This window comes from Muntiacus reevesi, chromosome 16, assembly GCF_963930625.1.
Source record: "Muntiacus reevesi chromosome 16, mMunRee1.1, whole genome shotgun sequence".
Classification (NCBI taxonomy): Eukaryota; Metazoa; Chordata; class Mammalia; order Artiodactyla; family Cervidae; genus Muntiacus; species Muntiacus reevesi.
The window spans coordinates 61,246,826-61,263,051 of NC_089264.1; the positions used below are offsets into that span (position 1 = coordinate 61,246,826).

Sequence of the window (16,226 nt, forward strand, 5' to 3'; positions counted from 1 at the left end):
GCAATCACGATCCTGAGCGCCACAACTAAGATGCAGCCAAAAAAAAAAAACAGAGAGAGACATAAAAAGGTGCCACTTATAGCCACTCTTTCCACAAACTGCCAGGATTTGGGCTATCCTGATTGCAGCCATGAAATTAAAAGGCGTTTACTCCTTGGAAGGAAAGTTATGACCAACCTAGACAGCATATTGAAAAGCAGAGACATTACTTGACCAACAAAGGTCCGTCTGGTCAAGGCTATGGTTTTTCCAGTAGTCATGTATGGATGTGAGAGTTGGACTATGAAGAAAGCTGAGTGCTGAAGAATTGATGCATTTGAACTGTGGTGTTGGAGAAGGCTCTTGAGAGTCCCTTGGACTGCAAGGTGATCCAACCTGTCCATCCTGAAGGAGATCAGTCCTGGGTGTTCACTGGAAGAACTGATGCTGAATCTGAAATTCCAATACTTTGGCCACCTCATGTGAAGAGTTGACTCATTGGAAAAGACCCTGATGCTGAGAGGGATTGGGGTCAGGAGGAGAAGGGGACGACAGAGGATGAGATGGATGGATGGCATCACCAACTCGATGGACAAGAGTTTGAGTAAACTCCGGGAGTTGGTGATGGACAGGGAGGCCTGGTGTGCTGGGATTCATGGGGTCACAAAGAGTCGGACACGACTGAGAGACTGAACTGAACTGAACTGAATAACGTGATATTTTCTCATGGTGAAACATGATTGGTTCTTCACAAAAGTGTTCCATTAATGCAGCTCTGAGTTATTGAAAAGATAGAAAAGATCATTTTAAAAAGATAGCTTTGAATTAATTTGATGGAATTGAGTTAAGGAAAACAAATTGTATATTTTTACTACTAACCTTGTGGGCAATAGAAATAATTCCTTTTCACAAGAATGATTAAACATTCTGGTCAATTTATTCTTCTATTTAACAACTAAGAATCCTTGGTTAGTTTTGTCCATTCTCTTTGCTTGACTACCTGAATTATTTTAAAAATCTTCGCATACAAAGGTAAAGACAAAATTATGAACCCACCTGTATCACTGATTTACAAATCTAAAATCATTTCTTTTTATTCTGTAAAAATCTGCAAGAATTTATAGAAGAAGAATTTCTTTTAAAAAAAGAAAGCCAATGAGCTATTCTTAAGAATAGACCAACAGACAAGCAAGGAGCATTTTCCTCACCAAAGAAATAAGGTCATTTTGTTGGAATAAAGAACTATCATAGCTTCTGACCACTTCAAACATCATCCTGAAGGCTAGAAATCTACTCATATTCATGAAATAATTTATTATCAGCTTTTTTGTTATAAGTATTCTTTATTAAATATATACACATATACAAATTTTACTGGGCTTCATACTACTGGCATCAATTTGTAAATGAGGAGTTTGGACTGGATGATTTCTAAAGTATTATTCCGCCTGAAAATTATTGATGATTCTAAGAAACACCTAGAGACATAGCCAAGAAGGAATTCTCAGATATGATTCAAATTAATATTTAGTATTTGCATGTTTTATAGGTTTCATATACAACCACTTCAAGGCAATTCAACAACTAAAAAACTAATACCAGTTAATATATTTTTTTCTAAAAAAATAAAAAATACTGTTGACAAGGTGGCCATTTTTATCAAATATATCCCCCAAACATCCAGAACACATTCATTCACATACCCCAGATCAGGAAGAGAGAAGTACAGAAGAAAAATCTTGGAAGCAACACAACAAAAAAAAACTAGGCCTAGATTTAGAGGCATAGGACTGCTGAAAGAAAATTAAGCTGTTAACCCTACCTAATAAAAAAAAGAAAAATCGCATATGAGAATCCTGATAAACAGATAACAGCCTCAGCAGCATCCTACCCCCAGTCACGATTTTTTTTTCCTTTACTCCATTCTTTTACTCTTCTTTAATTTTAAAATACTCACCTTTGTTATGAAACTGTACAAAAACTCTCCCAAGAATAAACATAAAACTGCCCAGAAATAGGAACTATGGACACAAAATCTCCCTAGAAGCTTAGTATTTCACCAGCTGATACAGCTCTATGTTGGGAAAAGCATCTAAAAGGCTTTGTACTGAATTCCTGATTCTGATGATTCTGTGATTCTAATCAAATTCTATTCTCATTCTATACAAATTCTATATGTGATTCCGATCAAGTTTGAGACAGGTCATCCATAAAGTCTTACAGTGCCCAGATTACCACTTTGAGGTACACAGTGCTTTTCACTAAGAGAGCAATCTTTACCACATTTTCATTATACATTGAATTCACTTGCTGAAATTGCGTCAACACGTACTAATCTCAAAAGTGGCTACGTAAATAATACAGTTGGTATCCTCTATCAGTATAGCAGAAACAAATATTGTGTCATCAGACTCTAAATAAACCTCCTCCACTAAAGAATGCAATGGCCTCTGCTAGCTGATGGTTCATGAGCATGCACTCACTCTCCTATTGAGGAAAAGTGCAGGTAAAGGGGAGAGAGCTTTTCTAGAGAGACAGGGTCTAACACAGCGCCTGGAACACAGGAGGCTCTGAATAACTGTATGTTGAAAGGATATATAACTGAATGAACCGTTATCAAAAGGAATTCATACAATAAGTTAAACTTTGGCTCCAAGTACAGATTTTCAAGTCAACTGTTACCTCTGTTCGGCCAGCACATGGCAGGAACACATTGCTCCTGGCCTCTGCCTTTGCTGCAGCAGAGGTTTCATCTATTGGTCAGTATTTGCTGTGTTCCGTTTTCCTCTTAAAAATGTTTCCTATAAGAGGAAAGGTCCTTTTCTTGAAGATACTAAGAGGATCTCCAAAAGTTACTGTGGCATATCATATCCAAAAATTCTGGTTAAGAGCAGTGCCACTGGGAAATTTAGGGTGGTTGGTTGATATTCATAGTGTGTATTAGAAAATATCATAGACTGTTTTCAAAATTCAATGCATAAATATGCACCATGGATCTCTAATAGCCCTGTTTCACTTGTCCCAACTTTTCAGGGTAGTCTGTATTTCATCTAATTTGAACGCTGAATTGATTCTATTTAAATCATCTTTCTGAAATGAAAGATGGCTCACTTTCCCTTCACTAAGGAATTAATTAACTCTTCCAATGACTGGCTTGAATTTTTTAAATGGAAAAATTACATGGAATTTTTATTTTAGTAAAGAACAATTGTTTATCTTTAAAAACATTTAAAAAGACATTCTGTGTGAAGTTCATCATCTTTTAGGAAACTACTATAGCAACAAAATTACATTAGACTTTCTGATTTCTCCATAGTGTCCTTAGATAAGTAAACAACCCAATAGACCATATTAAATGCCCCAAATGTTACTGGAAAGAGAATGCGGGCATATTTGTCTATTTTACTCGTGCCAGATCCAGACGGTGGTGGAGCAGAGGGGGTAGTAGTGGCTGACAGCTTCCCAGAAGTCCCTATGCTATTAACTGTGGTCTTAATTCGCTGCAGTCTTGATCCAAACACAGGCTGGGTAGAAGCAGATCCAGCTGGGACCTGTCGGGGCACACGCCCAGTTCTTCTAGGAGTAGAAGGAAGAGCAGATGGAATCGCTCTTGCGGCAGATATAGTTTCAGCTGCATTTGCACGGCTAAATGGGTTTGGACTGGAAGCTAAGTAAGACTGTGGTGTGGCTTCAGAAGATCCTTGAGCAACCGTGGAAGACTTGCTAGAATGGTTTCCCACATCAGCTCTGCTGCCAACATCAGATTCAGAGTGAACCAAGGCGTTGGCTCTTTTTCTCATGTTCAAATTGGCATTTGTGTTCTGAAAAGGTATATCAAAAATTATATTGGTTACATAATTTTATGCAGTTATACAAAATTTAAATGGATCAAATACTTACAAATTAGCTGTTTTCAGAAGCCTTTATTAATGTGCTACAGTCATTCAGCTTTTTGTGTAAGCTTAATATCTAACTTAAAAAGGACATATAGATACTTGAAACTCTGAATGAAGCATCATCTATTTCAAAATATTCTTATGAATAATTAGAATTTAAATCTATGGAAAGATTAGGCTTTTAGAACTTTGATCTAGAGTTATACTTGATTTTACTTTAAGGGTTCATGATGATAAATACAACATCTTTCTCCAGTTTTACTGATATGCTGTATACATTTCAGTGAGTTTAGTACATGTTTGCTTTATGAACAAGAATGATATCTATTTTTGTGCACAGAATAAAAACAATAGCCATCTATATGTGTATAACATTCCTTTAAAAAGACAGGAACTCCAAAACCTTAATTTCTAAATCCCTGGGAATTATTTTCATAATCTTACATTGACATTATTATATACAATCCAGAAGTCCTAATGCATTTTAGTTTTTCACCACAATTAATAATGTGAATAGAAAGGAAAATCATTTTTAAATAAACTGTTGTATTATAATATAAATATCATCCCCATATCATTGCATAAATATCTGAGTTCAAACTACTTGCCAATAGTGTTTAAATCAAAATGGAATTCACCATTTTCCATAAAATGATTTTCTGTATAGAACAAGACTGTATCTGAATACAGATGGTAAGCGTTAAAATTCTTATATTTTGACAGGCATGATAAATAACCACAGAGCCAACTATAGATTGTCCATACTAATGAAGGAAGGCAATTGCTCAAATGATTCCCAAAATAATCATGTCTATCTTTAGAAGATACTGTGACTTTTTGCAACAATCTTTCCTCTTTAATTATGTTTATTCTAAGTTATATTAAGGGTATATTGTAATTGCTTTTCCCACCCTCTTTTCCCACCATTTTACGAAATACATGGGTGGGTAAGGAGATGGATAAGTACAGAGGAGAGAGAGACATGATGAAGAAAAGCTCACACGTGGATGACTAGAAGGAGCCAACTTGCAAGGAATTTTATGGATAATATTATACAAAACTACTTGTGAGCTCCCTTTACAGAGAAATGCTTATTCTACATGTAAAATATTTTTCCAATACTACACTTATTGAACAGGTTGAAAGCGTTCAGTCCACACATATCTCATAGACTTGTGAATTATGGCCTCAAGTTCCCTGAGTAGAGAGAGAAGAAAAAGCCTTGCACCATGCAGAGCCAAAGCAGGATCTGAAAAGTTTTAGGAAGTATTTCTCATGTCAGCCTGGAGTATTCTTTTACAGAGGCTGCAGCTGGGCTCATGAGAAACTGTAGGCTCACATATGTTACAGAATTTGAGTGGAAACAAGTGAAACCAAAATTAACATCAACCTAAAAGCTAAAGGTATCATTATTTGTCTTGTACTTTTCCTATACAAAATACATTATAAACATCACCTGATTAATCCTCAGATTTTGAATCCCTCTTTACAGAGTTAATTTTAAGATGTTATATTCAAGATGAAAAATATACAGAATGATAAGGTATATCCACAATATTTAAAGAGTTTACACTACCATTGGGAAGACAGTATGCACTCACACACATGATGCAATCAAAAATACAAGAAAAAGTAAAATAGAATGAAGGGTCAAACTGTGGCAAAATATTAAATATACTAAGACAAGAAGTGAAGAAAGTAATAAAGGGCTGATTGGATAAGCAAGAGAGAAATACATATTTTCAAATACAGCATGATATTTGCCTACTGCCTTCTTCCACCAAAAGTTGGGTTGCCCATAATCTTTAGAAACTCCTATTTTCCCTCAGACTAAATTCTAAGAATTGGAGATTTCTGCTTCTGGCCGAAATGGAGAAACAGGAACTGAATTTACTGTCTCACAGGAAATGACAAAACACACACACACAGACACACAAAAACCTAAAACATTTGTAAAACAACGTTTTCACAGAGATTGAGCGTTGGAGAACACAGGACTCAACCAGAGAGAGAAAAGCGAAACGCGGTCTGCAGGCTGAGGCGGAGGCAGGAGCGCGCAGGGCCAGCTGAGGAGGCGGAGCTGAGAACGCGGGGAAGCCAGGGTGGCTAGAATTCCCGGGAAAAATAGCAGAGAATTTGATACCGGGGGGGGGGGAAAGCCGAAAATTCTGGAGAGTCCCCAGTGAGAGTTTTGCTAAGCACAGGCCCACTTTTGAGTACGCGCTAACTCCCCAAGGCGCAGAGACCCCTGACAGGTTAGAAAAGGCAGTGCCGGCGCAGGCCGGCCGGGGACGCGGCGGGGAGCGCGACACTCCCGCTGCCTCCGCTGGGGTCCGCGGGGGAGCCTCGCTCAGCGGCTCGGAATAGACGCGGGTTCAGCTCCCGGGTGGGGAAGAGCCCCTGGGGGAGGCAGTGGCAACCCACTCCAGCATTACTGCGGGGAATCCCGCAGCCAGAACTGCCCGGCGGGCCGGTCGCGGGACACACCCGGGCTTCCTGCCGCGGGACACACCCGGGCTTCCGGACCCGAGCTTGCGGCCGCGGGACACACCCGGGCTTCCGGCCACGGGACACACCCGAGCTTCCTGCCGCGGGACACACCCGAGCTTCCTGCCGCGGGACACACCCGAGCTTGTGGCCACGGGACACACCCGAGCTTGTGGCGGCCACGGGACACACCCGAGCTTGCGGCCACGGGACACACCCGAGCTTGTGGCCGCGGGACACACCCGAGCTTCCTGCCGCGGGACACACCCGGGCTTCCGGACCCGAGCTTGCGGCCACGGGACACACCCGAGCTTCCTGCCGCGGGACACACCCGAGCTTCCTGCCACGGGACACACCCGAGCTTGCGGCCACGGGACACACCCGAGCTTGCGGCCGAGGGACACACCCGGGCTTCCGGACCCGAGCTTGCGGCCACGGGACACACCCGAGCTTGCGGCCACGGGACACACCCGAGCTTGCTGCCACGGGACACACCCGAGCTTCCGGCCGCGGGACACACCCGAGCTTGCGGCCGCGGGACACACCCGAGCTTGCTGCGGCCGCGGGACACACCCGAGCTTGTGGCCATGGGACACACCCGAGCTTGCGGCCACGGGACACACCCGGGCTTCCTGCCACGGGACACACCCGAGCTTGTGGCCATGGGACACACCCGAGCTTGCGGCCACGGGACACACCCGGGCTTCCTGCCACGGGACACACCCGAGCTTCCTGCCATGGGACACACCGGAGCTTGCGGCCGCGGGACACACCCGAGCTTGCTGCGGCGGGACACACCCGAGCTTGCGGCCGCGGGACACACCCGAGCTTCCGGCCGCGGGACACACCCGAGCTTCCTGCCGCGGGACACACCCGAGCTTGCTGCGGCCACGGGACACACCCGAGCTTGTGGCCACGGGACACACCCGAGCTTGCGGCCACGGGACACACCCGGGCTTGCGGCCATGGGACACACCCGGGCTTCCTGCCATGGGACACACCCGGGCTTCCTGCCATGGGACACACCCGAGCTTGCGGCCGCGGGACACACCCGAGCTTGCGGCCACGGGACACACCCGGGCTTGCGGCCATGGGACACACCCGGGCTTCCTGCCATGGGACACACCCGGGCTTCCTGCCATGGGACACACCCGGGCTTCCTGCCATGGGACACACCCGGGCTTCCTGCCATGGGACACACCCGAGCTTGCGGCCACGGGACACACCCGAGCTTCCTGCCACGGGACACACCCGAGCTTGTGGCCGCGGGACACACCCGAGCTTGTGGCCGTGGGACACACCCGAGCTTGTGGTGGCCACGGGACACACCCGAGCTTGCGGCCACGGGACACACCCGAGCTTCCTGCCACGGGACACACCCGAGCTTGCGGCCACGGGACACACCCGAGCTTCCTGCCACGGGACACACCCGAGCTTGCGGCCACGGGACACACCCGAGCTTCCTGCCACGGGACACACCCGAGCTTCCTGCCACGGGACACACCCGAGCTTGCGGCGCGTCCCAGCAGGAGAAGAGGAAGGCGGAAGAAGGGTGATGGGGGTGAGTCACGGAGCGAGCGGGTGACCGAGGGTTCTGCCACGTACAGTCTCTGGATATCAAACATGGGGAGGCATTCAAGAACCTCATAAACCACACCTATAGGAGTCAGTCAGTATTTGTAATAGTCAAGTATGCTGTCTGAAAATTATTCAAGACTTGGAAATCAGAAAGGAATACAGCATGTCCCTGCAATGTCATTGTGGAGCATGGTTTGAAAGTCTGCCCAAGGATTATCATGTCTCTAGGAGAGTATACTTGAGTTTGATTTTGCTATTTAATATTGGATTTGACCCCAAACACTGTGAGTTACATATTAACTTATAGATTACTGTTCACTAGAAAGGAGCACCAAAGGTTATGGTTTTGACTCCCCAAAGGATATTAACTACTTCTATATCTAATCTAGCAGTCTCACTCTAGTATTCTTTTCAAATAATAATAATAATGGTTACTTATAGGCATTGCCCCCCAAAAGATTTTGAGTCAATTTTATTAATAAGTAGTATCCTCCTTAATTAATGAATTAGATAAAACCTTGACATAGATTCATTCCATATTTGTATGACTCACATTTTTGACGTTTTGAAAATTATATTGACACTATCCACTACTAGGCAAGTTTTAAATATCAAAGTAATGTCAGCATAGACTTGAAGAATATGTCTTGAGAAAACAGTGACTCCAAGTCAAAGAGGCGGGATCAGTCTGTGATTGGAAAAAAGAAGCAATGAAGCATGAGGCTTTATGAAAGCAGAGGGAGCAGTATGAAGCATGTCACTCAGATTACCAACTGAAAAAAAATCTAATCTTCTTATTCCGAGTTTCACAGTATTAGTGAACTTCTGGGATAGGAAGCTATCTTATTAATCATAGTAGGCTAATGCACATAACAGGCATCTACTTCATTTTTTAATAAATTTCACTGAAGTAGATATAATACAGAGTCAAGATTCTTTTTCAGATTAAAGAGGAAATTTAAGAAACTTTCTATCTGACCTTCAGATGACTATTTCTTTGTTTATGGACATATGTCTCTAATATTGCAGATAACACCTAAGGTGTATAAATCATCTGGACTTGAACCCAGGTCTGACTAAGAATGCCTAAGAAGTCTCAATACTCTAAATATCATAACCTACAAAAGCAGAGAGGAATTAGACTGATTCAAGGCTTAACTCTTTGCTCTTGGCCAGGCAGTCAAATGATACTGAAGTTATTTTGCATTGCTGTCTCAAGGTCCTCGCTGTAAAAAGTAGTTGTCATTTTCCCTGATGACAAACTCTAAAAGGATTGAGAAATCTGCTGACCTAACTGGCACAGGACTCGCCAGGGATAATATCCACCCAGCCTTCAAGCATTGGAGTCACTAATGTGGCAGTCAGAGCGATGTCACGTTGCACACACAGGGCTGAGTGTCTCCATCAGTATTCAGCAGATGGACAGTGGTTACAAACAAGAAAAGCACCTAAGCTTCATTTGAATTTTAAAAAATGATTTAGTTTGAGATCATTTTGTCATTAGTCACAATAGCCTGAAGCAAGGGAAACTGTCGGATAGAGATGCGAGGTGGCAGATTTAAACATTACCAACAAATTAAAGCAGCAACAGGCAAACAGGAGCAAATCCAAGCAATTCGTCAATCATGACTGTGATCTGACACGATTTCTAAAGAAGTATTATCAACTGCAAAGAGAAGATTCATCTCAACTTATTACTCTAGCAGCAATGAGATAAAGTGACTATGCAGAACGCAAGCTACATTCATCTTGCTTATTTGAAAAGCTAATGAAGTTTAATAAAATGTAATTTAACCCTCCTAAATTAAAAACAAACAAGGCTAATAATGAACAGGTTTATCTTCTAGAATATCAATGAGTCACATACCAAAAAAAAAATTTAAAAATCCAATAATGCAAAGACATTTATTCAAGGCCTGTTCTGACAGGGCTTCAGGGGTTCGGCACACATCTTATTTAATAAGGAAATAAACAATAAATGGTAAGAGCAGATGAAAAACTAAATCCCAAAGTAATAATTCATGGAAGACCCTCAGTAGTGTTTTTTTTTTAAATGTTACCAAATAGAAATGAAAAACATTCCCTACAAATAAACATGCTAAATATTTCATCAGTTGTTACCAGGGGATTCCAACACAAACTGAACAACAAAATGTAGAAATGAAAATGCCAAGTTCTCTATTTATTGTATTTCATTTCCTCCCAATGTTAGCTTTTAATTCAATGTTTGCATTTCCATAAGCTGTAGAAATATTACTTTCAATATCAGGCACTGGGATAAGAAATTTATGTCTTCAATTTGGAATCACCAAAGAACACGGTCTTACAGAATTCATTCATTTTGTCTTGCATATTTAGAAGTTGAAAGAAGTAGGGTTTCTTGAAGACAAGTGATCTTTGGTTAGTTTTATTTCACAGTGATTCCTAGTGCTTCTTTTTATTTGCCAGGACTTTGTAGGTTAAATAGATGGCTGTAGGAGAGGAAATTTCTTGGTCAAACACTTCACCAATCAGAGCAGAAGTTCTCTGCTTGATCAAGTGGTCTTGGACTTGACCAGAATGCTACCTGGAATTGCTCCAGATGTGTTCATCAATACTACCATCATAAAAGTGGAGAGGGGAGAGGGCAAAGCAGCCTCCGCTCACTTTTTCCAAATGCAAACACCGAACTGGATAGATCTTCTCTCGCTCAATGATGAAAGTAGCATTAAAATCACTCCAACTGTTCATAGGAATAACCTGGGATCTAGATAAAAACTCAGCATCAGGCCCTATTTGGAGGAAGTGTTATTTATTAGTTATGCTACCGCCAGTCATCAGGGATCAGAAAATGGGAAACGTTGGCTAAACTGAATTGTGAGCCATCAGACTGTCCTGGACTTGAATACTGAATTTGCCATTTAACAACTGTGGGATATTTGACAGCTTACTAAATCTCTTGAAACCTCAAAGTTCTTATTAAAACAGGAGTAATAATGGTACTTCCTCATAAGGAATAAATAAGATAATGCATGCAAGGCACTCAGTGCCTAGTAGGCATCAAAGGATATTATATAGAAATAATCCAGAAGGCAGATAACAAGATCCTGTCTCTGAAACAAAAAGATATGTCATTCAAGAACACAATATAACAGACAACAAGATTTTAGAAAATTTGTTCTATGTTTCTTTTTTTTTTTCTTTTTTTTTCTTTTATTAGTTGGAGGCCAATTACTTCACAGCGTTTCAGTGGGTTTTGTCATACATTAACACGAATCAGCCATAGAGTTATACGTATTCCCCATCCCGATCCCCTCTCCCACCTCCCTCTCCACCCGACTCCAAAAATAATGTGCCTGCTTTGAATAATCAGAAAGGTAGAGGGAGCTAAAGACAGTCTGTGATGAAATCAGCCATGAAAAGGATGTTGTTGGCAAAAATAAGAATAAATACAAGGAAATATAAAATGCAATAATGAAATTAAAACACATTTTAAAGAATTAACACTAGAGTAAATCCTATGGTGTAAGACAAATATAAAAAGCTCACCTAGGAAAAACAGCAACAGCAGCAATAATGGTTAATTTTTACTGAGTGGTTCTTCTGCACCTGACGCTCAGCTAACATGCTTTTAATTAACCAACTACCACAACCAATCCTGGGCTTCCCTGGTGGCTCAGACATAAAGAATCTGACTGTAACGCGGGAGACCTGGGTTCAATCCCTGAGTCAGGAAGATCCCCTGGAGAAGGGGATGGCAACCCATTCCAGTATTCTTGCCTGGGAAATCCCATGAACAGAGGACCCTGGTGGCCTACAGTCCATGGGGTCACAGAGTTGGATACGACTGAGTGACTCACACTTACACGACCAATCCTAAAGGAAATCAACCCTGAGTATTCATGGGAAGGACTGATGTGCAAGATGAAGCTCCAATACTTTGGCCACCTGATGCTGGGAAAGATTGAAGGCAGGAGGAAAAGGGGGCAACAGAGGATGAGTTGGTTGAATGGCATCACCGACTCTATGGACATGAGTTTGAGCAAACTCTGGGAGATGGTGGGGGACAGGGAAGCCTAGCATGCCGTAGTCCTGGGGATTGCAAAGAGTCAAAAATGACTTAGGGACTCAACAACAACAACAACCACAACCATATGTCAAAGCTATATGTAAGTAAAACAATAGCCACAAGTATTTCAATGTCCAGAAAAGATGTGAGTTATATTTTTTAAAATGCATCTCATATACTAACGTATCAGGTCACTGATCTCTTTCTGGAACATTCCAACTACCAGTGAAGTCTAGAAACTGGTAGCCAGGGAAAAGACCAGAGGAACTGTTGTAATCTAACCTATAGAATGATATTCACACTTCATTATGCTACGAGAAGACATACCCAGAATGTTGGCTCACAGTTAGAACTTTGGCAACTCAGTTTGGCTGGCCCACTTTCTCATTATAATGGAATATTAAAAAGAGTTGTATCTGCGGACATACTGGTCTGGCATGATAGTATCACTCTTTTTATTTTATCTTTTATTTCAATGACAGTAGCCAAAGGACTTTTTTCCACATTTAAATTAGAAGAAATGAGACAATGAAAGACACCAAACCGGGGATAGCAGAAGGCAACAAATGTCAAAAAAGGTAAAGAGTGAAACATTAAAAAGTTTTAATCATTGCTATGGACTAAATTATGGCCCCTCAAAATTCCTATGTTGGAGTCCTAACTCCTCAAGGTGCTATTCTGGAGATGCAATTTTTAAGGAAGTGATATTAAATGAGGTCATAAGAATGAAGCCCCGATCAGACAGAACTAATATCCTTACGAAAGAGAAAGAGACACCAGCAAACCCTTTCTCTGTGTCATGTGAGGACACAGCAGGAAGGCAGTCATCTGCAACCAGAAAAAGAGCTCTCATCAGAAACCCGAATGGCCAGAACCTTGGTCTTGGATTTTCTAGTCCTTAGAAATATGAAAATAAATTTCTTTTATTTAATCCAACTGATCTATGTTATTTGGTTATAGCAACCTCAGGAATCTAAGACAATCATCTAACTTTAATAAATTTAAGACATACATCTTAATATTTTAGAATAATAAATGTTAACTTTCTCATAGGAAAAAAAATAAACAAAACCTAAACAATTCTCTCTTCTCAGGTGTTTTGTTTCTAGTCTGTTCTCTCTTCTCCACTGAGTGAGCATCCTCTTTTGATAACCCTCAAAATCCTAGGTTAAGTTAAGATACTAGATATGTAGAGAAATTGAGATGCTTTTAACAGGAATTAAGCATCGATTTCTTTGTAACATTTAAAATTCTGTCCTTAATGAATGAAAACACTTCGGTAATATCCACCAGGGGGGCATCTACATCATCTTTGTAAACTGTCGAAGTTGCTTAGATATGAGTTTTCCAGGATATCTCTTGAGTTCCTTTCAGTTTTCCTTAATCCTAATCAGAGGACTTGAGTCAACCAGGATTTTCATTTAAGCTTCTAATTTGGATTTAGCTCCAGGTCCTTCTTTAACTACTCAATATTTTTCCCTAAATATTTTTGTTTTCCTTTCAGATTATGATTTTCACGTGACAATGTATGTACCTGTATCATGGATTTCAAAACATACATTTAAGTGTTGAAAAAATGTCATTAAAATAATTTATAACATATTTTATATTAAGGATAATTTTCATCCTTAAAAGTAAAGGTAATATATGTAGATATCTGATAAAATATTGCAAAAAAAATCTTACCATGTTTTTTAATTCCTAACTTGGGTGTCCAGACAAATTCATTTTTTTAATCAATCACATCATCCTATGAAACTGATTTGGTTCAGCTTGAAAATATTCAGAAAATTGTATTTGAACTTAGAAAAGATTTGGACAATGGTTTTCTTAATATAGACTTCATATGATTTGATCAAAATGAAATTGTGCTATAATAAATAGCCATGCAGAAAAATTCAGATCCCTGCCAACCCTATGGGAGGCTGGCACAGCAAGCAGTCGGAGTCTCAGGTTTATCTGCACCAGCAAAGGCACCAGGGGCAATGTCTGAAAGAAGAATCTATCAGGCCTAGATCTGCAGGACACTTCTGTCGGGGAGAGAGTCCTAAAGCCGAAGAATTAGGAGCCAAGTCATTCTGCACAATCACAGCCATTCTGCATTAGGACGCCTTAGATGAGCCAGGAGCCTTACCTAAAGCAAGACGACTTTCTTTGGAACATTAGATAAGGTTTACCCACTGAATCTAAACATTCACTATGACTTTAATAGATTTATTTTTAGGAAAAAAGGCTCAGGTTGCATGCTTCCTCTCTTGTTGGAAATGAGTAACAGAATATCCACATCTAAGTTGAAAAGCAATGAAGGGCTTATTAAAGGCACTGATTTACACCATTCATTCATTCATTGAACAATATGTATCGAGTGTCTAGCTTTTCAAGTATCTTGTTGGACACCAGGAGTACAGAGGTGAAAAGGCACAGGCCTTACAACTGCTACCAGGAATTCTTAAGAAGTTATAACAAACAATAAATGCTACCAAGGACAAATTTTAAATGAGGGAGTACATGATGTAGCCTGACTGCTGGGAAAATCTCTTTGTGAAAGTAACACATAAGCTGAAATTTAGGGATGAGGAAGTCTCAACCACATTCCTAGATGGCAGTTAAGACTTGGTAAACTTTAGTAAACAATCCACCTGTCAATGCAGGAGACGCAAGCTCAATCCCGGGGTTGGGAAAATCTCCCGGAGAAGGAAATGGCAACCCACTCCAGAATTCTTGCCTGGGAAATCCCACAGATGGAGGAGTCTGGCGGGCTACAGTCCACGGGGTCGCAAAGAGCTGGACAAGACCGAGCACGCTTGCACGCACAAGTATTAACCATGGGGAAGATGGACACGGGAGGAAGGAGCAAAGTGCCCGGTAGCAGGAGGACAGTTTTCAGAGATTTCTCTCTATGGTGTAAGGATAAAGAAGGCTGATGACCTTCTCCATCAGTTAAAATCTGAAATCCCTTGAGGATGTTCTAAAATCTTCCTTTTCTTTTTTTACCCTTGTGTTTTCTTGAAATAGACTGTTAAAGCAATGCTTCACATTCACGAGCTACTCGAATGTCTGATATTAGCACTTGCCAAACAGATCTTGAATCTTTATCAACATCTCTTCCATGTATTGAGCACTTACTATGGACAAAGCCCTACACTAATAACCTCACACATTATCTACAACCACCCAGGTAATAGTATTAATATTCTTATTTTCCCAATAAGGACACTGAAGCCTTGGAAAGTTGGTTACTTCTAAGACCAGACAGTCAATATGAGCTACAGTCATAATTTGCGTCCCAAACCAACAATTTTAGCCACTTCAGGAAGTTGCTTACAGCATATATGTTAATTTGCCATGTTAGAAAGCTACCCTAACGGAGCTGAAAGAAAGCATAACTTACCTGAAATATGTGCACACACCCTAACCAGGTTAAGTGACTTTTATAAGCAGCTTGCTTTTTCATTTTGGATTTTAGTTCCATTAATCCAGTTTATATTATAAGATAACTACTGTACTAATGTTTGACCCACATTATCCCACAAAAAAATCTTCTTCTGATTAATCCTTCCTTTCCAGCATGTGTAAAAATTGTAAAATTCTTATGAATTTTTCTGTTCTTCCTAATATTTGTCCTACTTCTTTGGTGCTTAGTTGTCATAAAATGCTTACAGATATTACTTTATTTTCCATATACCTTCTAGAGTCTACAGTCAGACCTAAATAAATATTTACAAATAGGTTCACATTTAGGTGATTTACTCTATAGAAAATTTTATCTTAACCACAAAGGTAAACTAGCAGTGCAAAGCTTCTTTTTAATTGAAGAAAACTTCTCTTTGGGTTTCGTGAAAATGAACCATCACTATCATTCAAAATACACATCTTCTGTATGATGAACCATTTTTATGAAGTTCTTCTGCAAAAAGGAAGCTATGTTTCAACTTTCTTCCATAGACTTTACCTTCAGTTTGAATATATAATTTTCAAAAGATGCTTATAAAATTGCTACTAAAAATTATGGAAAAACTAAAACATCTCCCCCCCGGGTTCATAGGACACTGCAGTTTCAACTTTAATTGTAATCCAGGGAAGATATCAACATAAACACTAGCTCTATTTCTGACTTGAAAATGATTCTCCAAACTGTGCTTAGTCGCTCAGTCGTGTCTGACTCTTTGCGATCCCACGGACTGTAGCCTGTCAGGCTCCTCTGTCCATGGGATTCTCCAGGCAAGAATACTGGAGTG

At 40.7% G+C, this 16,226-nt stretch overlaps 1 protein-coding gene across 3 annotated transcripts in view; it reads right to left on the minus strand.

Annotated features, from left to right (window-relative positions):
* Positions 1-3,266: 3,266 nt before the first annotated feature.
* The window catches only part of GABRA4 (gamma-aminobutyric acid type A receptor subunit alpha4), a 75,705-nt gene continuing 62,745 nt past the window's right edge, over positions 3,267-16,226 (minus strand). For all 3 annotated transcript variants that reach the window (XM_065907317.1, XM_065907319.1, XM_065907318.1), the window contains one exon: positions 3,267-3,800. In XM_065907317.1, coding sequence (XP_065763389.1) covers positions 3,267-3,800 — 534 coding nt within the window. The remainder of the gene's footprint in view (positions 3,801-16,226) is intronic.